This window comes from Cebus imitator, unplaced genomic scaffold (genome assembly GCF_001604975.1).
Source record: "Cebus imitator isolate Cc_AM_T3 unplaced genomic scaffold, Cebus_imitator-1.0 Scaffold11, whole genome shotgun sequence".
NCBI lineage: Eukaryota > Metazoa > Chordata > Mammalia > Primates > Cebidae > Cebus > Cebus imitator.
This window is the reverse complement of record NW_016107326.1, coordinates 10,951,116-10,975,334: the sequence shown is the minus strand read 5'-3', so window position 1 is coordinate 10,975,334 and position 24,219 is coordinate 10,951,116. Positions and strand designations below refer to the sequence as shown.

Genomic DNA, 24,219 nt, shown 5'->3' with positions numbered 1-24,219 from the left:
ACCAGAGACGTAAGATAGCCCTTAAAATACATATCTAATCTGTCCTTGTCACTTTCCACTGCCACCACCCTATTCAACTACTCGGTAATAGCTTTGTAATTCTCCACTCTCCAATCTGCCCTCCCCAAACCCTTCTCTGCAACTCCTTAGAGGATCAACGAGTCGAGTCCTTCCGCCTTCTGAACCTTCCGTAGCTGCTCACCGCTCCCAAAACCAAGTTAAACATCCTTTAGGCTGCACGTCCTGGCCCCTAATCTGTACACTAGCTTCTACATCTGGCCGTGCACCCACCTGTTCACCGTGCTCCAGCCACCTGGCCCTTTCCTCCTTCAGCTTCTTTGCACAACTTGTCTGTTTTAGCTCCTGCTTTAATCTCAGCTTTGATGCCACTTAGCCCTCTCCTAGCTGATTCCTCCCTCAACCCCGTTACCCGCCATCTAATTAGAGCTCTCTAAATGTGCTTCAACAGCACCCTTCATGTCACTGATTGCAATTTGCATTGAATACTTGCCTGATTATTTTCAATGTCTGCAAGTGCCACATGGGTTTAGCCCTGCTCCTGACAAGCACACTGCTGAACTGAATAACTTTTAAGTGAATGAATGAATGAGTTAAGGTCCTACTTGGCACTGTCATCATCCTATCACCAAAATATTTCCAGTCTCTCTGTGTGGCTATCCCTGGCATGCCCATCCCCGCGGGCTGGCAAAACCCTGGAGGGGGGCAGCCTCCCAGGGCACCGCCGCGGGCTCAGCCCCTCCGAGAAGGACTCCTGCACCGTTCGGCGAGGGGCGGGTCTCGCGGCGAGGTGTCCTGCTGCGAAGCAGGTTCACGTGTATTGGGCAGGTGGAGCGGAGGGAAGGAAGGAGCGCTACAGGGTGCGCCAGATACGTGGAGGCGAGCGCGGGCGGCGCCTGGCTCGCCTCCGGCCTCGCAGTGGGTAACTGCCGGGGAGCGCGACTTCCTCCTCTGGGGGCCGACGCGCGGGGCGGGGCGGGGCGGGAGACGCCCCCGCGGGGCTGGGCTCAAAGCCGCCCCAATGGGATTCGGTGCGGGGCAGCGGCTGAGCCCCGGCCTGGCACAGCGCTCCGCCGCGGAGGAGGCGGCCCGGCGCGGGCAGCGGCGGCGCAGGGTCCGTCGAGGGGAGGCCGAGCCTGCCAAGCTGGCGCCCGGCGGGGCCGTGGTGCCCGGCGCCCGCGCGCTGGCGGGGACTGCCGGGCCGGGCCTCTTGGCTCTGTTGCTTGCGGTCTCCGCCCCGCTCCGGCTGCAGGCAGAGGAGCTGGGTGAGTGGAGCGCGTCCGGCAGGCAGCGGGACCCGGGGCGCCGGGGACCGGCTGCGGGCTGCGGGCCGGGCCGGGCCGGGCCTGGAGGGACTGAGCGCGGGAGGAAGTCGGGTTCGTCGCCTGCACCCGCTGAGTACGGCTGTGCCTGCGAGGCCGGGGGTGAAGTAGGTTACTGCGTTCGGGGTCGGTCCCCCACCAAACTCCTTCCTTCCCCCCAAAACCAGAGAATCAACCAGGCGTCCCTGAACTTTCTCCCTTCGCCGCCCCCCTCCCCCAGCCCATTTCACTTAGTTTCCAGACTTCCTGACTCTACCCGCCCCGTGAGAAGGGACCTGACCCGAGGGTCGCCTTAGTAGACAGCCGTGTGCCGGGCCGGTTCTCTCCAGCCGCCCTTTGACAAAGCCGCTCCACCCGCGCGGAGCTGGAATCCCGGCGTGTGCTTTCGGGGCTCGTGCGGAATGGCCGGGGCACGTTTGTCGAGGTTGGCCTTGGACGCGGGCGGCCGGGCGGTGCCGCCACCTCCTCCCGAGTGTCCTGCTGGCGCCGCAAGTTGGAATCGTGTGGCTTCCTGTGTATTTGAGCGCGTAGACTCTCAACTAGGCTGCTTTTTCTCTACAGCTGGCCTTTGACTTGGAGCTGGACCTAAGTAACCCACAACCGGGTTTACCCTCTGCGGGTCCAGATTAAAGCAGTAACCCCCCTTACTGGCCGTCTCTATTTCATTCATCCTCATAAATTCGTGCTTTTTTTTTTTTTTTAAATAGCAAGGGCCAGCTTTCTGCCGAGTTGTTGCAGTGTTTCCTCTCCTCCCTTGCTCCTGGCCCTATATGCCTGAGCTTATTTAATGGCGCTGAGTCTATCCCGAGTACTTTGACAGCTCCCCCAAGCACCGTGCTTTCTGGTGAAACAAGAATCTAAACTAAAACCAGTGCCGGCATTTTTTTCACTGAACTATGCCTCCATTCTGAAACACTAATACTCAAGATGTTGATAGTGGTTCCTAAGTTCATATTAAATACCAATGTGTTTAAAAAAAGAAAACGTGCAAAACCCTCAAGTGATTTTGTCTAGTACTGTATGTAGCACAATACTAGGCAGATTGTAAAATTCTAATAAATATGTAAGATTTTAGTTAAATGTGTAGGACTTTTATGATATATGTTTTAAATATTTCTATTTTTTTCTCAAGTTACTGTTTGAAGGTGCACCTTTAATAATGTATGTCTGTGAAAATCAATCCAACAGTATGTTCCTGTGCTAATCTGGCCAAAGCTGTCATTGATGTTTCCCAATAAAGTTTTGGATTTTTTATGGTCATCCAGGCTGTTAACTGGGCACTTCGTGAGAGCAGTTCTCTAGGAACAAGTGTGATTGTTTAGATTTTTTTTTGAAAATTATTATTGTTGTAATTAGCATTATTTTTGAGACAGGGTCTTACTCTGTCGCCTAGGCTACAGTGCAATGGCACAATCTCACTGCAGCCTCGACTTCTGGACTCAAGCAATCCTCCTGCCTCAGCCTCTTGAGTAGCTGGGACTATAGGTGCATCCCACCACACCTGGCTAATTTTTGTATATTTTTGTGAAGATGGGGTTTAGCCATGTTACCCAGGCTGGTTTCGAACTCCTGAGCTCAAGTGATCCGCCCACCCCAGCCTCTCAAAGTGCTGGGACTACAGGCATGTAGTTGCTTAGATTCTTACTGGGCTTCAAATCTGAAACTTTATTGCGATTGACTAATGGAAGAAGAGATACTTTCCATGAAGCATCCTATGTATTCAGGATGTTAAAAGAATCAGTGAAGGGGCAGGTATTCAATCACACACAAAGAGTAAAGCTTAGATTTGAGACATTTACTGAAACACATCTAGGAATTCCAGTGCTGATACATCTTGAGTGATGAGGCATAATCAGTTATTTTTGAATATTTCTCACATCTGTGATTTTCCCAACTAGCACTTGGTCACTTATTTTTCAAGTCTTTATACATATAAACATGCACACCTATTTTTAGGTCTTGAAATATACTTTTGACTATGTAATTGGATGGTGGTCATAAATGATACTAGTGCTCTCTGTCTAGAATAGAGCAGCTTAGTCTGCTTTTGGTGAGAATAAAGTAGTATTTATTTTTTATTTTTTATTTTTTTTTTTGCATTTAAGTTTCATAGCTCTTGTTAGCTTAGCCTGGTGCTTCTTAGTTCCCCCAGACTCCCCAGCCTATCTGATCGCTAATCTGTCTGGAGATGTAGAAAGCTCCCACCCCTTATTTTGAATCAAATTCTAGTGGGTGGGGTTTGGGAATAGGCACTTTCAAAAAGTTACCTCAGATAATTCTGATTCTAATCAACTTTGAGACTGGGAAACATTTTATAATGTTAGGACTGTGATAAAATGCTACCATCTGTGTTATAGGCAATTTCATATTAGACTTTTATTTATTGTGTAGTTTCAGGAGACAAATGTCATAATTTAACCTAAATGTTTATAAGCCTAATCAATACAATTAATTAAATTTTTTTGTGTCAGAGTCTGGTGACCCCATGAAGCTATACTGGATCTTTTGTAGGGCAGCTGCTTGCCTATCTGGTGTTTTTGTTAAATTAAATTTTTTAAAAAGTGTCTACCCCTCCCATTGTTTGCAGCCACTCAGATCCCAGGTATTTGGGGTTAGTGGCCAGAGCTTAGGATCATTTCGGCTCATTATGTTCTGTTCCTCTGGATCCACTTAACAAAAGGTAGATATTTACGTAGATTGTTTCACATAATTTTGACCTTACACAATAAGACATTAAGTTGATTATTGGTTTTTATTCAACGTGTATAAATTCATAGGTTTGGATTTAGTCCAACCTTATTACCTTGACATAAAATTTTTGTGGAATAAAATACCCTTCACTTGTATTAATGAATTTGTGCAACCTAAAACTCTCTGCTTTTTTCTTCACCACAAGATTTACAAATGATTATTAGCTAAAGTTTTCCTGCTTGTCATTTAAGTGTTGGTGAAGAATAAAAATGAGCAGTTGGTCTGTGAGGAAACTTGTAAGTGTAGGTTCAAATCTTGCTTACTTAAAAATTGCTTCAAAACCCTCTGCCCAACTCTTAATGTGTTATTTAGAAGGTCTGTTGTTAAATCATCTGTCATTTATGCTGGGTTAGACATAGGATCAGCTGATAGATGATGTTTTAGGTGAGTGGCTTTTTTAAAAGTCAGCACAAATTGATTCTGCCACCTTCTGTGCCAGTGTGTGCACTCACCCTTCCCTCATCTCACCTGGACAGGGGCAAGTCTGGGATTTAGTCAGCCTTGTAGACTGTAAGATCCTGAGGCCAGAGACTGGGGCTGTAGTCTTTGTCTTCTAGTATCTGACAAAGGTGCTCAGTGAGTTGAACTGAACTGAGTTGAACTGAACAATCTTTTGGTGTTTAGGATGTATTTTCAAATTACTTCTTAACTAGTAGAAACGAAGTAATAAAGAGCCTACTGACATTCTTTATGAAGGTATACATCTGCTGCTTCTACTAGTTAATTTTGTTTATCAAGCCCAGCTCTCTTGGCATGCTTATTTCTACATGTAAGGATGCCTTTTAAATGAAAATACAGCAGAAAGAAGGGAACATGCCAGCAGAACAATATGTACAATATCTTTTGGCTCTAGTTCATGTAATTTGTAACACTCAGAAACATTAAGTTATATATTAATATTTTAGAGAAGAAAGATGATGTTATGTTAAAGAATTCATTAAACAAATCAAATTATATGTTTAAAGCAGAATTTGAACTCTGAATAATGTCCCAAACTGCTTTTATTAACTTTTCATGTTACAGTTTGAACCCTTTAACCTTGTGGAACTGACGCAGACTTGAAAATCATATTAAAAAACCACAACTTGGAAATTAGTAAGCCATCTGACATTTATGAGGAATTATGTCTTATTTTTAAGACACATGGGGACGTTAAATTAATTGCAGCTTCTAGCAAACGTTTTAGTCATGTTAAAGCAGAAAAAAAAGTTTGTTCTGGGAAATATATCCCATAACGTTTTAGAACTACTTCCACGTTTGTTTTAAAGCATAAAGTCAACTCTGTACATATTAGAGCAATTAGTTGTTTTTCTTTATTACAAGAAATAAAGCAATAAATGTTTATTACAGTTGATTTGACAAATATTGAGGCCTCTTTGTTCTGTCTCCTCCACTGCCTCTCTGACCTCATTCCCTGAAATGCTCCCCCATCCTCAGGCCTCTCTAGCAGTTCAGTTTTCTTGCTGTTTCTCCAACATGGCAGGCACAGTTCTACCTGAGAACCTTTGCACATACTGTTCTCTCTGCCTGGAATGTTCTTGCCCCAAATATCCACAATGCCTGCTCCTCCTTCAGTGTTTGTTTAAATGTTGCCCTCTCAAGGAAACCTTTCCTAACCATGTGAAGCCCTTTCTTTCTTTTCCCAGAACTCCATATTCCTTCTTGCTTTCGGTTTTTTCCAGAGCAGGGGTTCCTAACCCCTGGGCTGGGGACTGCTACCCATCAGTGACCAAGCAGGGCTGCACAGCAGGAGGTGAGCAACAGGCCATGGACCATTACCACCTGAGCTTACCTCCCATCAGATCAGCCGAGCATTAGGTTCTCATTGAAGCTTGGACCCTATTGTGAATTGCATGTTTTGAGACATCTAGGTTGCATGCTCCTTATGAGAATCTAATGCCTGATGATCTGAGGTGAAACAGTTTCATCCAAAAACCATCCTCCCCACCCAATGCCATACAAGGAAAATCGTCCTTCATGAAACCGGTCCCTGTTGCCAAAAATGTTGGCAATCACCGCTCTAGAGCACTTACCCTCTTCCGACAAAGTGTATAATGCACACTTTAATTTGCCTGCCTTCCTCATAATAGATTATAAGGTCCATGAGGAGTTTTGTGTCTTAAACAGTGGCCATACTGAGAACTCAATAGGGAATGGGTGCTTAGTGAGGATGGGGTGAGAAGGCAGTGAAAACACAATTCCTGTCCTGTTGTTAAAGACTCAAACCTCACTCTAGTTAAGAAATCAAAACTGGCTGGAGGTGGTTCACACCTGTAATCCCAGCACTTTGGGAAGTTGAGGCAGACTGATCACTTGAGCTCAGAAGTTTGAGACCAGCCTGAGCAACACAGTGAAATCCCATCTCTAGTGAAAATACAATAAAACTAGCCAGGTGTGGTAGTGTCCTCTGGTCCCAGCTACTCAGGATGCTGAGGTGGGAGAATCTCTTGAGCCTGGGAGGCAGTGGTTGCAGTGAGCTGAGATCGGGCCACTGTACTCTAACCTGGGCTACAGAGCAAGACCTAGTGTCACAAAAATAAAAAAGAAAAGAAAAGAAATTAAAATCTGGACGTGGCAAAGTAATGAAATTGTATGTCTAACACAATTTTGAACGTAAAAGTCTGAACGTATGTATGTAAAATAGAGAAATTTGTTCTGGCATATTAGAAATTTGGCATCAAGGGTGAAAGGAAAAGTAATAGCCAGAATTTCAGATTTTTTTTCATTACACTGAGGAGTAGTTTTGCCTTTTTGCAAACTGAGGAGTCATGTGGATGTCGTCTTCCAGATGATCATTGTCTGCTTTGTTTATTAAATAGTTGTTTGCCTTGCTAGGAAAAATAAAACAAACCCATGTGATGACTTCTAACCCTACGTGAAAATACAGTTGTGACTGTGAGCCCTGGTATGCTCAATCTAGAACCAACTGCCAAACTTGCCTTTCAGTGGGAGTTGAAGAGGAGGGGTCTGAGGGGTTGGGAGGGTAGGCATTGGAGGATTCCCTAAGATCCATGAGAACAGAGATGAATCTCAGCCTCTTCTTTCACCACTAGCACCCAGTACAGTGCCTGGCAGGTAGCAGCCTCCAGATAACTAGTTCCTGAGTCAGTACATGAATGCTGTGGTTGAGGTTTAAAAGAACTGAAAGGTGGGTAAACTTTGGGAGGCTGAGGTGGACAGATCACTTGAGTCCAGGAGTTCCAGACCAGCCTGGGCAGCATGGCGAAACCCCCGTCTCTACAAAAAATATAAAAATTTGCCAGGTGTGGTGGCACACACCTGTACTCCCAGCTACTTGGGAAGCTGAGGTGGGAGGATCCCTTGAGCCCCAGGAAGCTGTTACAGTGAGCTTTGATGGTGCCACCACATTCCAGCCTGGGCAACAGACTAAGACCTTATCTCAAAAAGAAAAAGAAAAAAGAAAATAACTAAATTCAACTCTGAAAAGAATTGGGAATCTCTGAGACCTTTTTACAGGCAACAGTAGGAAAGCTGCCATGAGTGAGGGGCCAGTAGTCTTGAGACTAGAGGGAGTAGCAAATGATCCACTGACTTAGACCAGTGACCCCATGATCAGCTAATGCTTACACATTTGGGGTATCAGGGGCCTACTTCACCTCAAAGATCATTTGAGGCCAGTGTCTTGGCATTTGTGACATCAGCACTGTGTTAAGCCGTATTGCCATGTATAACTTTACTGTTCACTGCCATTTCTACTTGATTTATTAATCTAGTTCTTATTAGCTATTTCCTTAGGAGCTACTTGCTGTGTGATAATATACTGAATATTTGCAGGAATGTCATGTGTCTTGTATATAATAATATATGATTGTATTAGTCTGTTCTGTGTTGCTATAATGGAATACCAGAGGCTGGGAAATTTGTGAAGAAAATAGGTGTATTTGGCTTGATTCTGTAGGCTGTACAGGCATAGCATGATCATCTGCTTGGCCCCTGGTGAAGGCCTCAGGAAGCTTACAGTCATGACAGAAGGTGAAGGAGAAGCATGTGCATCACATAGTGAGAGACAGAGCAAGAGAGATGCTCTTAATCATCTAGCTCTTGTGTGAAGTAATAGCAAGAACTCACTCATCACCAAGGGGATGGTGCTAAGCTATTCATAAGGTATCTGTCGCTATGATCCAATACTTCTCACCAGGCCCCACCTCCAGCATTAGGGATCATATTTCAACATGAGATCTGGAGGGGATAAAACATCCAAACCATATCAACAATAATTTTAGGCTAGGAAGATTTTTCTGTAGGAAAAGCTTCAAAGGATAATATTGAAACAAGATTAGGTATCTCTCTGTTACCCCCTTACCACCCCACCTTTTCAAAATAGAGTTATGATTGAGCTTCTTATTTAAAAAAAAAAACGAAGAAGAATACATTTCTTTTAGGTTGGAGCTTTCTTCCCTACTTTCCCAATGACCTTCCCTAATGCTTACAACAGAAGCAGAACAATTGTGAAACAAAGCAGGGTGTCAATAAATAACATTGCCCATATATATCATAATCTTGGAAAATGTTACACATAGAACCATTGAGGACATGTTTTGTTTCTATACATTTTTATGTAAATATGCACATATGTAAATTTTATGTAAATACACACACATGCCCCTATAGCAAATATATGTGTGTACACACATTTACTATTGTTTTTATTAAATATATGGACATAAAATTATATTTGTAAACTATAAATAAAGGTATAAAGAATAACAATAAAACTAATGCCTGGGTTCCCCCCTCTGCTGCCTAGTCTGTGTATGCTTTTATATTCTGCTTTAATAAATCTATGTTTTATTAAAAGTTTTTTATTATATTACTTGGAAAAATTCCATATTTATATTTATTTTAGAATTTTATTTGATGTAAACCAAGAACTTATTTCTAAATCATTTATTGCTACTGAGAAATATCTAATGGAAAAGTGGAGTTTTTGTCCGGGCCAACTTACATCAGATGTGTCTTGTCAAGATTTTTGTTTTATATTATTCAAATAACTTTTCCTTACTAATAGAGTCAAAAGTAATGTGCCTATTCATATTTTATTTGAGAAAAGTACATAAATTTAAATATACTAAGTATCAGAAAGATCAGTTGTATTTTTTTTATGCTTCTTTGGTGAAGTTCTTAATTTGTATTAAATGGATCAGGCTTGTTCATTATTATACTATTTGGAGTTTATTGAGACCCACATTAGTTTTTATAGTCAGCACCTTCAAACTCAAATTATAACCACTATTGTGGCCTTTTTATTCAGTGTTTAACATATTTACATTTACTGCAAAAGAAAAGAATAGTCTTTGTTTTCTTTCATTAAAAATTAAAATCCTTGAGAACTAATACTGTATAGCTCCATTTTTGCATTTGAGCATGTTTAGTGGTTGTGCTTAAAGGTTGTGTATAAATGATTTTTATGAAACACAGTATTCTTGAAAAATAGAAAGGAAAGAAAAACTATTTCACTAATGTTTCTGACAAAGAACAAGACAAGAGGACATTAAAAGTGTGATGTCCAGTTAAATCTGAATTACCAAGGCATAAAATTTCCTACAGGGAAAATAGGTAAATATCTCCGCATTTGTCACCTAATTTTTAAATGGCTGAGTGGATTTAATTCAGCCTTTTTATTGCTTTTCACAAAAACAAATTTACTTCAGATTAAAAATGTAGTTGATTTTAGCCCAAAAGAGAAAACTGTAGAGACTTAATGGCCCATGGGACCACTGGCACATGAGATTCATATATTGAATTGCTTCCATTCTGAGGATTTTGGAATGGAGGCTGCTTATTTTGAGAATAAATGAACCAAGGTTTGCCCCTACTTCACCTACCAGTTCTTTGGGACCCCTGGAAAGCTCCTGCTTTGCCAAGAGACTAAAACAGGAGATGGCCTGTTGCAGGCGGAGAAATGGCCCTGTGCCTACTGTTGCTGCCAGCTCAGGAGGGTCTACAAGTCTTTTGAGACTTTAAAATCTGTTAATAAACTAAAAATGTATTAAGGGTTTCTTGACTTTTTTCCTATTTCATTTGCATCTCTAACTATTTTCTTGCATAGTCACAATGTTATGAGCACACCTAAGAATACTAACAGTTTTTCTTTAATATTATCTAATACTCAAGTCATATTCAAATTCCCGAAGTTATCCTAAACATGTCTATTAACCTTTGATTTGTACAAACAAGGATCCAAACAAAGTCTACATATTAGTTTTTGTGTCTCTTTAGTCACTTTTAATCTGTCCCTGACCCCCACCCCACATAGGAAACCAGATTCAGTTGTTCCGTGACATGGCTCACATCCTAAAGTATACTCACTGCTTTAGAGTAGTTTATCTTTTACTTGGTGCACTATCCCTGTATTTCTGTATAAGCCTGAAATTTGACCTAAAGACTTGACTAGATTCAGCCTAAGTGTTTTTGGTAAAAGTTCTCAAAGGTGCTATGTACTTCTAATTGTATCACAATAGGATGTATACATTATTATTGTTGTGATTATTGCCCCACTTTTAGTGATGCTAAGAATCACCAGTGGAAGTGAGACATTGATCTCTCCATTATAAAACTGCCATTTCTCTATGACTTACAAGTTATCTTTGGAATGTTAGTTTCTTACAAGTAAAAGTACTTCCCTGTCAACAATTTGCTCACTGGTTCAAGCATCAAATCACTGTTATTGCTTGTCCAGTCTGATTTTTTCATATAGACAAATTTTAAACCTCTATCTTCATATGTATTTTGAATTGTTACATTTTTTTAATCTAATGTAATCCCAACAATTCTGAGAGCTATTGAGGGAACTGAGATTCAGAGAAACAATTATTTACCCAAGATACATTTACTTTGTGTGCTCAAAGTGGGACCCAGGTACATATATCACAATTCTAAATGCCTTGAAATGGTTGCCTGCCCTTTGTCTCCAAGGATACCCATCATATATTCCTATCCAGGGGAGAAAACGTTAGAAAAGAAGTCATGGAGGAACACAGCTTGAGGGGATTACTTATGCAATTAAGTCTGAAATTAATAGTCTTTGGTTTCTCTTAAGGGTGATGACATTTGCCATAGAAATATTAAGATTTTTGAAAGTCCCGACTGGTAGCTGACCATAGCTTGCATAGCATTGCAGTACATCCAGCAGTACAGAATATGGAATGTGCAAAAGCAGTGCAGTTTTTAGGACTGGACTGTGATATGAGTTTTATGAGGTTTATTTTTTCTCTCAACTCTCATGTTTCATACCTTGTTAGATGTATGATAAGATGCCATCTGTCTCCCCACTGAGATATGCGATTTTCTTGTCAGTAAACATTGATTGCTTGTTCCCTGTATATGGTGTACAAACCTACACTTGCACAAACCTTCTCATCCTATTTCTTTGTTTATCTTCCACAGTATGCTTAAGTAATTCCTGAATTGACACTTTTATCCAGGTGTCAGAAATGTCATCTTGGCTTAAATATAGATCCTGGAACTTATTGTTGTCTTTCCTGAACTTACAAATGAAATCTGGAGTGAAAATAAGTATCAGATATAGATGTGTTCCAATTTTAGGAATAGATATTAAAATTAAACCATGAGGATTTTCTTTCACTTTAAAAAATATTCATGGCAATATCCCTCTTAATAATGAGGGCTTTTTAAGTCTGTTGCCACTCAGAATATATCTTTCAGGAACCAGTAGAATAGTCACTAATAAGAGCTTTTTGGAAATGTATGCTTTCCAGGCCCTGCCTTTTGACAGGATCCCCAGATGATTAGTTTGCAAACTGAAGTGTGAGAAGCAGCACTTTAATACACTGACACCTTCATTTACAAAGCATCTTTTAGGAGCTATGCAAAGTGAACAACCTTTGCTGGAAGTAAAATAGTCACCTCTCATTAGACTATTGTCTTAATAGTCTAGTAAAGAGTACTTCAGTAATTAAAAAAAAGAGAGTGATAGAACTTCTCATATCATCATTTTTTTACAAAAAACTCTTAATTAAATGTGACTTTTTTCTCATATTAATTTTTGAGACAAAAAGAAGAGTGTGACTACAAGCAACTAAATGTAATGTAGGTTTTAGGGTTGTGCTGCTCAGCAGTAATGTGAGGTTAGACAATGTCTTAAATAGCACTACCTCAGTTTTGTCACCTCTAAGAGGGATGACTTAGGCACTAGTGGCCATAGAGTACATGATTGCATTCCGTCAGCTTTGAAGTCAGGCTAGCTTTAGGTTAGGATCTCATCGCAGCCCAGCCACATGGGCTGAGTTACTCTGCATCTCAGAGCCTTGACTCCTTCACACACAGACTAGGGATATTAGGAGAGATGTGTGGTGAAGAAAGGGTATTGTGGGCTTCAATTTTGTTATATAGGAGATGTCCTATCATATAAGCTACTGGGTATACACTTTAATGTTTGCGAAATTACTCTTTATATGTGTGTGTGTGTGTGTGCATATGTACGTGTGTATATACGTGAAATAATTTGTAATCAATTTTTTAATGTGCATATTTATGTGTGTATATAAGTGAAATAATTTGTAATCAAATTTTTTAAACTATGATTATCTATCAGATATGGTTGTCATGAAGACTAAATAAAATAGTATACAGTCCTTAGAACACTGTATCTGCTACTTTTTGCAAATGAATGTTTGTTAAATGCTAATTTTTAGTAAGGGCCCTTTCATAATTTTATGATTTTTTTTTCCTTCCCCAAGAACTTTTTGGCTCTTATTTTTTAAGAAACTATTATCTGTGAAAGTGAAAACTCACATCTATGTGCAAAAGCAATATGTTTACAGTTTTAATATCTAAAACTCAGATTAACTTTGTCTTTACTTGGTAATATTGAATTTTCTGGATTCCAGAGAGAAAAGTCAATGTCAATATTACACTTCGTCTGAATATTGGCAGTATGCATATTTAACATGAAACCAAGGTTAGAAAAGATAGCATGTTCTAGTGACAGGAAAGATTTCTTACTTATCTTCAACTGAAGCAGTGGTAGCTTGGATATTACATCAACATCCTGACATTATTAGCAAAGGTCAGCAGCCTCTTTTCTCTGACTTCCTTATCCTAAGCATCTATTCAACAGAGAAAAACAGTTGTCTTAGAATTGTTTTGCTGTACAAACAAGTTTTTTTTTTCTTAAAAATCTTCTTCGAAATTAAGAAACTTCTCCTAACCAATGTGTCCAATTTGTTGTAGATGCCAGTAAAGCACTTATAACTTAATAACAACGGTGGGAAAAGTCTTGATTTTGAATTGAGTCACATAATATGATTTCAGTATCATTTTTAGAACTCCAGAGGCCAAAGTCCACTTCTCCACATAAGATCTTTTATCCCAGAAGCCCTGTCATGGGATCTCTCTGTGTGTCCCACTTGTGAGAGTCTAACCCAGGAGTTCAGCAGTATGTCCCACAGAACGCTACTCCCAGGAGATGACCCAAGAAGAAAGTTTTCTGGGAAATGCTGTAAACTGCAACACGCATCAGAGCTTCACTATGCACTGTAAGGGCTTTGAGATGTTCTGTGGTGAAGAAAAAGGTGGGATTCTGCAAGCTTATTGACCTTGCTGCTCTTCTGAGGAAGGTGAGGGCATAACCTCCCAGTAAACCTCCCAGACTAGTACCACGGTGTCTACTTCAGGACATGCTGACATAGCAGTAAATGGGCGGTAGATAAATACTTGGAAATGCATTCTAATTAGACTTTCTCAGCAGATTAAAGCACACACACAGCACCTCATTCATCTTCTCCGCACCCAGTTATGGTTGGTAATTTTAGAGATGAGGAAAATTGATACACACTAAATGGGGGACTTCTTAAGATCATACAGCCAATGAGCGATGGAATTTAGACAAAGTCAGCTAATTAAAAGCAATATTTTTGATACTTTAATAATGTGTAGAATTTTAAGATAAAAGCAGTAGCAGTTAATATATTGAATTTTTACTACATGGTTGCCTCTTTGCTTGATACTTTGCTTCTATTAGCATCTCTTTTTTAATGCTCATGATAATCCTATGGACTGGGCAGTATTGTTGTCTTTATATTATGGATGATGGAATTTGGTTTTACCTTAGAGAGGTAAGAAGACTCACTCAACGCCACAAAGCCAGTGTTAGGCAGGGTTGTACCAGAATCCAGGTTGTAACCATTATGCTCTGTCACCTCCCAAGTATATGGAAATAACTTATGAATTAGGAAATGATAGGTGTGTCAGCTCTTCTCCTCCACATCCACAACCCTTCTAATAATCTTTTGCTTTTCAGCAAAAGTCTCAAGACTGCAGAGTGACCAAGAACTGCAGTGTTCACTGGTATTATGTATAGCACATTAAAGAATAGCATTGGCTAGATTTTGAGATTTTTTTCCATTGGCTACAAATTATGAATATTTTAAACATCTTAACATGGTTATTATTGATGTCTTTGGACACTGATGGAAGTAATCCCATGTTATATAGGGAATCAGAGGAATCAGAGATAGGACATCTTGAAATGATTTGGTTCATTTTCATAAATTCAGACTGATTTATTTTAAGTGATACTTTTAGCTGACAGGAATGTTGAAAGTTTCCATGGAGAGACTTTTGAAAAATTCCTTGTGTTTCCTTTTATTTTACTTTCAAATGTTTCATCTACTGAGTCAACAGCATTATCATCCTCATTAGATCTCTAGTCACATCATTAGCATCTATTTTATATGTGGTGAGAATAAGGTTGAAAGAGATTGTCAAACAGTTTTGTAAAACATGGTCATGTGTTTCTAGTCGATAGCTGTAACTTCTGTTAGCATAGCATTATTATCCATATTCCTTTCAGAAAAACTAAAGATTTTGAATAATTATTTTGTTTTATCATTACAACTTCTGCTTTGCCTTTGTTCATTCTCACATAGCAACCGAGGCCCTTTTGCCCCTGTTTTTCTTTTGCATCTGGCAGCATATAAGGTAAAAAGCTAAGCACAATTGAAGAAGAGCAGAGTTTCTAAGAGAGTAAGGCTGAGAATAGAATTAATGATACCATGGAAAATCAGTTTGCCCTACCATCAGACAAAACTCTGTAATAATTGCAAGCTCTCCTTTGTGGTTGAAAAGATTGTAGTCATCAAGCGCTCACTTGATCTTAGACGTGGGAAGAAATTTTCTCACACCCACACATGGATGATTGTATATGTGTTGAAACCTGTTGTAACTTGAGTATTAGAAGAACAAGGATACAACTAATGAAATCATGTTTCTAGAAATGCTTTTACTCTTGTGATATTTTAGAGCACTCTTTCCCAAATTGCAGGTTGGGACCCATTAGTAGGTAATGATGAAATCAATTCAGTAGGCACACCAGTATGCTTTTAAGAAAACAAAAACGAAACTGAATAGAATAGGAAGTATCACAGTGCATTACATGTAATAAAAGAATTGTATCATTTAACTTTTGTTTGTTGCTTATGCCTGTGTATGCATATGTGCTTATTTGGGTTGTGATGAAAATCTATGTTCTAACTACAGGACATAATAAAAAAAAAGAAGCTTGAGGTTTCTGTCTTACTCTAGGGACTAGTTAATAATCAATCTAAAAAGTATATTGACACTATTCATTTTACTCCACCCAAATCATTTTCCAACAAGTACAATTCAGTTAAAAGTTTTCTTTTAAAGTCTAATCATGCTTTCTAGGGTTGCAGAACTTAGTCCATACCAGGTATATCTTATTTTGCTTTTCTTTTAGTGGAACATGATTTCTTATCAAAGGGAAATAGTCTTTTAAGGAAGTTGTTGTTTTCCTTTCATAGTGGATGGAATTAAAGTAGACTAAATAAAGGGTTGGCTTGTGTGTATAAGCATCTAGGATTTGTTCTAAGCTTATTTAGAAAGTAGCTTATTTATCTATAATTCCTAAATAGCTGATGTTAAAGGCTAAAAGATAGAGACCTATCCATTAATTTCAGGCATTTGACAACTAGATATTGAGCCCATATCTCTGCTTTGGTATGTGTCAAGTTAGTCTCAAGAATTACTTGTTAATATATCTTTCTCCTCTTGACTGTGGACTTCTTAAAGTGAGAACTACAGTATAGTAAGTTCCTAAATTTTTAATGACAGTCTAAGCATATTGGTTTGCACAGACTTCTTCCTATCTGTATTAGGAGGTTAATGTTGAAAGTAGCCTTTAGTGTTACAAAGAATGTTAAGTAAACTTAGTAGTTTTGATTATATTATCTTTCTGCTCTATATGCATTGATATTATAGAAAATTTAGAAGATGTATAAGTAAAATGAAAATTACTTGTAAACTTATACCGTAGAAGTAAACACTTTAAATACTACATGTCTATGCATATATAATATATTCTGTTTTAAAGTTTTTTTGTTAACTATTCTTCTAAAACGTGAATAACTTCCTTAACATCACATTGCTTGGAGATATCATAGTTTGGCTATTCTTTTCTAATTTTTAGATTGTTTCCAAATGTTCAGAATTAAAATCTGTATACTTAAATTCTGTACATAGATCACTTTGCGAGTTCTAAAATATTCATGAGTACTTGCAGCTTCTTCCAGAATCTAAGCTTCATACATCCAGTTTTATTTTTGTAAATTGTTTTGAGGAAGTGGTTGGTCAGTCTCACAAACCAGCTATGGCTCCAAGCAGACACCAGGATTTAGACCCATTACAGAGAGACCACCCTGGAAATATTCTGTAGTGGAGAGGAGCTTTCAGTCTAGAAGAGGAGGAAATGATACATGGTTTAGTCATCATGTGCTTTGGCAAGAAATCACAGTTGAAAGGAAGAAAAAGATAAACATTGTGTAGTAGCCACTTTGAAGAGTGGTCAGATTCCCTATGGCGAAACTTCCTCCTCCCCTCTTCATTCCCCATTCCCCCCGTTCTGATGTTAGATAGGTGGCAGTTTAATCTACTGTGTCACTCCCCTCCAGCCCTCTCCACAACACTACTTGGAGTTTAATCATAAGTCCATGGTTTTATTTTTTAACCCTTAAAGATGGGTCTTTATTTCTTTTAATTTTTAATATTCTTAGAACTATGAGCCTTCATCATCCAGCTATAGTAACCATCAACATTTCTCCATATTTTTCATTTATTCTGTCTCGTTTCTTTTTTGCCAGGTATTTTAAGGCAAATCCCAGACCTTATGTCATTTCAGCCCTACGTATGTCAGTAAGCGTCCCTCAAAAAAGGCCATTTTCTTATGTAGCCTTGATACCATTATCTCACTTAATAAAATTAATAATTATCTGAAATTATTTAATATTCCATTATCTATTTAGAAGGTTTTATAAGGTTGGTTTTTCAATTCAGGATTCAAGCAAGTCTCAATTGTTATGGCATAGAAGCAGCTTTTAAATCTAAAATACTTTTATGTGTGTGCCTCTTCGTGTAATTCATTGCTGAAGAAACTAAGTCAATTGTATTTCATAGAGGTCTTTTTATTGCAGATTTGTTTAAATGCTTTATTTAATTACAAAAATTTTAGGCCAGGTGCAGTGGCATATACCTGTAATCCCAGCATTTTGGGAGGCCAAAGTGGGAGGATTGCTTGAGCCTAGAAGTTCCAGACCAGTCTGGGCAACATAGTGTAACCCCCATCTCCACCAAAAAAAAAAAAAATTAGCTGGGTGTGGCAGTGTGCACCTGTAGTTCCAGCTACTTGGGAGGCTGAAATGGGAGGATTGCTTGAGCCTCGGAGGCTGAGGTGCAGTGAGCTGTGATCGTGCCACTGCACTTTAGCCTAGGTAAGAAAAAGCATACAGGATAACAAAATCCAAAGAGCGTAAAAAAGTATAAAACAGAAAGTAAAAGCCTCCTCATTTACATTCCTAGCCAGGCAAATTGATTGACATCATTTTTTCAATTCTTTAACCTTTTTATTTTCAGATCATTATACCTCACATGCAATTGTAAGAACCAATACAGAGAGAAAGATTGTATACCTTTTACCTAGTTTCCCTCAATTATAACATCTTTGCAGACCACAACCAGGATCTGACATGATACATAACACAACAAAGATGAACTGATAAACTTTTAAGTAACGTTAGTCTTCTTTGTCAGTGATTGTCAATTAAAGAGTCAGGCTATGAGAGGTAGGCTACCTGAGTGTCAGAATGAGGTCATAAGAATAATGCTTCTCTATTGGTTTTCATGTGTGTGCATCTGCCTTCTTCAACAAATGACATTGTAGGCATTTTCTCTCCCTAGCAGTTTTTCATTTTCCCGTTTGACATCGTTCTACCTAATCCTTTGAAATCACCAAAACCATGGAAGCACGAGAGGGTGAAAACTCCTGAAGTAGTTAATACCCATGGAATAAACTTACTATGTTAGTCTTGCCACAGAAAACTCCATAAATAGCCTACTTATATAGGCTAGAGTGATATTAAAACTTCTGATAACAGTTTGCTTTTTAATTAGGACTCAGCAGTTCCTTTGTGATTCAGGTTCTTTGGCAGAACAAAGACTCATGGGGTTTTGTTCTCATAGTTAATGGAAGAGAGAAATCTTCCCAAAGAGGGACAGATCCCCAAAGTAATGATGGAAATGTTGACTATTTGAACTTGCCTGCATTCTGCCAGCATTGCTGGGTGAAAGAAATTTCCTCTTAGGCCTTCAAGTGGAAGTGGTCAGAAAGAAATATAATTACAGGGCTGAATAAAAGTGACACCCTTGAGATTTTCCTTTGCTGAGACATGTCACTTTTAAAAAATAAAATGTATGATATGATAGTCACATGTAGGTTGATTCATATTATTGCTCCTTATTTTATATTTAACTGTTTTCTGGAGGAAGAAAAGTTTTTCTCTTCCTCTTCGTTTATGAAAGGAGAATTTCATAGTGCTAAGAAAATGACATTTAAATATTTGACCAGGAGATTTCTTGGTGGCTTGGAGAGGTTGTGTTGTGTTTATATTTAGATGCATATTTGTTTGTACTAATTACCCTGGGATTGCTTTATGAGGGTGCTCAAAATAAATGCTTACAAAGGTAGGACAAGTAATAGAAATGAGTAACAAGGACCCAGTGAAGAACTAGGGTGTTTGGCTCCTTTCAAGGGACAGCCACTATATCACTAGCCCTGTGAGAATGACTGATCATGTGGTTGTCCCACCTTTTAGTTGTTTTTTGGTTTTTTTTTTTTTTTTTTTTTTTTTTTTTTTTTTTTTTTTTTTTTTTTTTTTTTTTAAGAGAGAAGAATCTCTCTGTTGCCCAGGCTGGAGTGCAGTGGCACGATATCAGCTCACTACAACCTCTGCCTCCTGGATTCAAACGATTCTCTTGCCTCAGCTTCCCAAGTAGCTGAGACTACAGGCTCACGCCACCACAGCCAGCTAATTTTTGTATTTTTTGTAGACACAGTGTTTCACCATGTTGGCCAGGCTGGTCTTGAACTCCTAACTTAAAGTGATCCATCCACCTTGGCCTCCCAAAGTGCTGGAATTACAGACATGAGCCACTGCGCCCAGCTCGTCTTTCAGTTTTAAAGGGAGACTATAAATTGGATTTTTTTGTTAAAGCCCTTAAAAGCAGACACATAATTCAGATTTTAAATCAAAGCCCTGTACACTGTGTGTACCTGTACACTATGCTTCTCTCTAGTATCGTTTTCATTTAATTCTTGGTAATTTTGTGCCTACCAACTGCCAGAAAGCCCAAGGGATTTAGCTGTCACCTCAAACTGAACCAAACCTAGAACCTTTGTCCCCAAACCTGCTCCGTCTCTAGACCTTTTTTGCTGTCTATATTGGCCTCAGTATTCCAGTCATTTCTGTATTGAACAAGGCCTTGGTGTTTTTTCTCCTCTTGTCCTTCCCGCTATATTTCCCCAAAACCTGAGTCTGTTGATTTTGTCTCATGGATTTCCCTGTTTTTTGTTTCCTTCCTTCCTGTTCCAGCTACCCCCATTGCTAGCCTGCCTGCTGCTCCTCTGATCCAGATTCTGTCCCTATTGTAGTTTCTGTAGCATTGTCCAGCCAGGGTGATCGTCTTTTTCTAATACCTCTTTCATTATTTCCCTACTCAAAAAATTCTGTGTGTCCTTGTTGCCTTCCACGTAAATTTAACTTCTTCTGTGTAGATCTCAAGGCTTCATAGTAGGTTTATCTTGGCTGTCTATCTAAAGTCCACCCCACCACCCACACTCCTTAACCCATTGCTCCATTAAAGCCAACTCTACTTCTCCAATTCAGCCCCCTGTCAGGGGCTGCCAGGAGTCTCGTGGGAGTTTCTGGATTATGGGCAGATCCTTTCACTAGACCTTGGCTGTTGAGTTAACATAGATTCTGGAGTTTTAAAACATTTTTTTATAAACCTCTATTACCATTTGGCCCAACACCTCAAGGCAAGAAGGAGGTGGAATAAAGGAAGATTCCAGGTGAATCCAACTCTAACTGGGGAAGAGGCTGGGAGGGAAGAGGGCTGGCTGTTTTGAAGTCTTCAGGGTCCCAGTATACCCAAGTTGAGGCTTCTCCATGAGAGACTTTGGGATGGAGAGGCTTTCGTTCACTACCTTTCAGAGTTCCTTCTTCTACAGATTTCTGCTTCTCTCCCTTCAGCTGAGACCAGAAATTCTTGCTTAGTCTATATGAAGCTATGCTAACTACAGACGTTTTGCAATCTGAAAGCAGCATATCCTCATTCTCCTTGCAGCCCACCCAGTTGTGTATGTCCTTAGATGGTTGTGTGACTGACTTGGCCACTTTAATCAACTAGAGCAACTTGTAGGTTAATAGGTGAACTTCCCTGTTGAGAAATCTTCAGATAATTTCTTGTTTTGACGAAATGCTGGTAATTCACTGAAACATTCTTTCTTACCTCTCTCCTTTACATTTTCGTTAGACCCCTGATGTATGTAGTTATTTGAGTGTGTGAGTATTTGCCATTTTACCTTGAGTTCTGTGAGACGGCAAGTGCTGCTTTTGTGTTTTCAGCTGTTAATACCATGTCTGGTTATGAAAAGCACTCAACATAGTAGATCCTTGACATTTTCTGATTGTACATACTCAGTCTATGAGGAACCTTAGAATCTGTGACTGTTATTAACTAAGACATACGTTTCAAATGATTATTAGGCTCAGCTCCCAGCTAAATGACTTGCAGCTAAACAAAGTTTTGTCAGCTTAAGCCTCAAATTCTAACAGGAGCATTTTCTATACATTATCCCATTTAATGAGCACAACCACCTTCTAAGGTGAGTAATATTTTTTTTCATTGTGAATTATTATATGACATTGACTTTGGGGGTGGCTTGGCAAATCCATGCAAGGCCTGCTGAGTGAGTTTGGATAGGTCGATAGATAGCTGATTAGAAAAACTAGTGATTAGATGATTTGTTTCCTAAGGGCTTTATATTCTAATATGTGAAACATTTTGATCATCAAGATTAAACTGGAAAACAAGAGATGAAATAACCTGAAACAACAGGTATTATTTAATAATTCAATCTTCTTTTTTTGTTTTTTGTTTTTCCTTTTCCCCAAAAACAATAAAATATATAACTTGGAGATTACATTGGACTCTCAATCCTCAATAAGAATTAATTACACTTTCTTTTTTTATCCCCATTTTTTTTTTTCTTTACCAGGTGATGGCTGTGGACACCTAGTGACTTACCAGGATAGTGGCACAATGACATCTAAGAATTATCCCGGGACCTACCCCAATCACACCGTTTGCGAAAGGACGATTACAGTACCAAAGGGGAAGAGACTGATTCTGAGGTTGGGAGACTTGGATATTGAATCCCAGACCTGTGCTTCTGACTATCTTCTCTTCACCAGCTCTTCAGATCAGTATGGTAAGAAAAGAGACGTAGGTTTCTGTGAGCATCAACATTTTCGATATTTTCGGAGAAGGGCAAGTGGTGTGTTAATGAACACTGTATCCCGAGAAGATTAGAAGGGAAACTTGCTTGTGTAAACTCTTGGGGGTAACTTAGAAGGATACATTTGCTTTATAAGCTGAAACAGCAAAAGGCATCTAAGGAGATGTGAGCCTTGTATGTGTCTCAGAACCTTTGTTTGAGTTTCAGGGCTACTGGGAAGAGAATTGGAGATATATGACATTCGGTAAACCATCTACGGTTCATTATACATTTGACAAATATTTATTGAATAGAACAGTGACTATGTTTTAGGTACTCTGTGAAGAACTGGGATATAACAGTGAAAAAACAAAGTTCTTTTATGAAACTTGCATCTGGGAGGAGAGGAAGGCAGATAATAAGCAAATGCATCTTCAGTATGAGAGGTGGTGAGAAAGGAAAGGAGTAACAAAAACGAAGGCATTCAGAGGTGATGTAGAGTCTGTTTTTGAGTGTTGAGGCATCTCCAGTAAGTGGACATTTGAGCAGAGACCTAAAACAAAGTAAGAGAATGTACTGTGCAGGTATGACTGGGGTCAGAGTTTTCTGGGGAAGAAAACAGCAAGTGCAAAGGTCGGTTTCCTAAATAGCCTTTGGAATTTGGTTTTTCATGCTTTGAGATGTGCTGTTAGCCCACTGGAACCTGAAATCACTGTAACAATGACCCGTTGATCCTAGGCCCAAGGAAATAGCTGGGGTTGGACAATTTGAAAACATTGACAAAATCTTACATACATTCTTTTGAGTATAGAGATCTTCGGAAATTCTCTGTGCACACAACGTTAACAATGATACAGGTTTTAGGTAACATCCTGTCTGCCTGCTAGCTCTACAGATAATTTCTCAAACACACACAGCTTTCTCGCCTGTCTTTACCTTTGTACCCAGAGTTGCTTCCTCACTCCTGCTGTGTCCTCCCATAGTTTAGAAGCCCAGACCAGACCTGAGATGATTCAGAGATCTAAACTACCTCCCATGGGATAAAAAGATCTAAGATTTTTTTTAATCCCTAGAAGCATTGTCTGTTTAATGATGGTTGAGCTACTCTGACAGAGTCAAGATGGTAGTTTCCATATAATTATTGATAACTGTTTAACTATAGTTTGGCTCAAATGGGCAAGTTGACACTTCTAGGGATGTTTAAAACCCCTGGGAACACTTACTGTTCTGTTTCCTCTGGCAATTTAATGTGTATTAACTTATGGAGGCACTTGTCAGGGAGTCCCTCATTAGCCGGGAGATTTCATTCAGATTCTGAGGAAGGGATGAGTGTCAGAGCTGCAGTGTGAAAGGTGATGTGAAGTGCTGCAGGGGCGGAAGCAGCTTTCCCACATGGATCTCTTTGGGAAAGCATCTGCCTTGCTTGGAAGAGGAGTATTTAATTCCACCTGCTGATATAACAGTGGAGGAATCATTCTGTTGCATGGGACTCTGTCACATCAGAGGCTGAAGTGAGAGCAACTAAGGGAGGCAAATCCTCTCAAAGCAGGATGTGGAGAATGGATGTGGCTTTCCCACACCAGGGAGTTTCCCTCATCATCATTGAGGTATATTTATAAATATACACAAAGGCAGAAAAGGTCAGGTACAGTGGCTTATGCCTGTAATCCTAACGCTGGGAGGCCTAGGAGGGAGGATCGCTTGAGCTTAGCAGTTCAAGTGATCCAGCCTGGGCAACACAGTGAGACCCCCATCTCTACATTAAAATTTTTTTAAAAGGCAGAAAAGAATGGAATTAACTGTAAATCTCAAGCTAGCTTGCAAGGTGATCATGGTCTACCTCAGGGTGGTATCCTCCCAATTTCTAGCTTCTTGAGTTTTCAAGCTTAGACTCTTCACTAGAAAATGAATAATGAATTGCGATTCATTTGTAGCAATAAAGCCAAGTAAATTAATCTTTCTCATTGAATATTTTTCTATATAAAGTTAACATTTATCTATTAAAAATAAAATTATAAAAATATAGAAATAAGCATATTCCATGCCTGTTGTATGCTGGGCACCTGCTTGGCCCTTACATATATTTTCTAGAATCTCCAAATCCACCCTCCAAGGTAAATATTATTAATGCCTTTCTACAGATGGGGAAACTGAGGCACAGAATGATTTTTTTTTTTTTTTTAGCTTAACATGCCCAAGATCTCAAGATTGTACAATTAGGAGTAAAAGAGAGATTTATATCTATGTCTTTGTGGCTATAAGACATCTACTCCCACTGGTGTTGTCTCCTGGTTTCAC

General features: G+C 39.4%; 1 protein-coding gene across 2 annotated transcripts in view; it reads left to right on the top strand.

The window, feature by feature from the left end:
- Positions 1–1,011: 1,011 nt before the first annotated feature.
- DCBLD1 (discoidin, CUB and LCCL domain containing 1) overlaps positions 1,012–24,219 on the top strand; it is a 66,509-nt gene continuing 43,301 nt past the window's right edge. For both annotated transcript variants that reach the window (XM_037727535.1, XM_017497265.2), the window contains exons 1-2: positions 1,012–1,283; positions 21,703–21,915. In XM_037727535.1, coding sequence (XP_037583463.1) covers positions 1,040–1,283; positions 21,703–21,915 — 457 coding nt within the window. In that variant the 5' untranslated portion in view covers positions 1,012–1,039. The remainder of the gene's footprint in view (positions 1,284–21,702; positions 21,916–24,219) is intronic.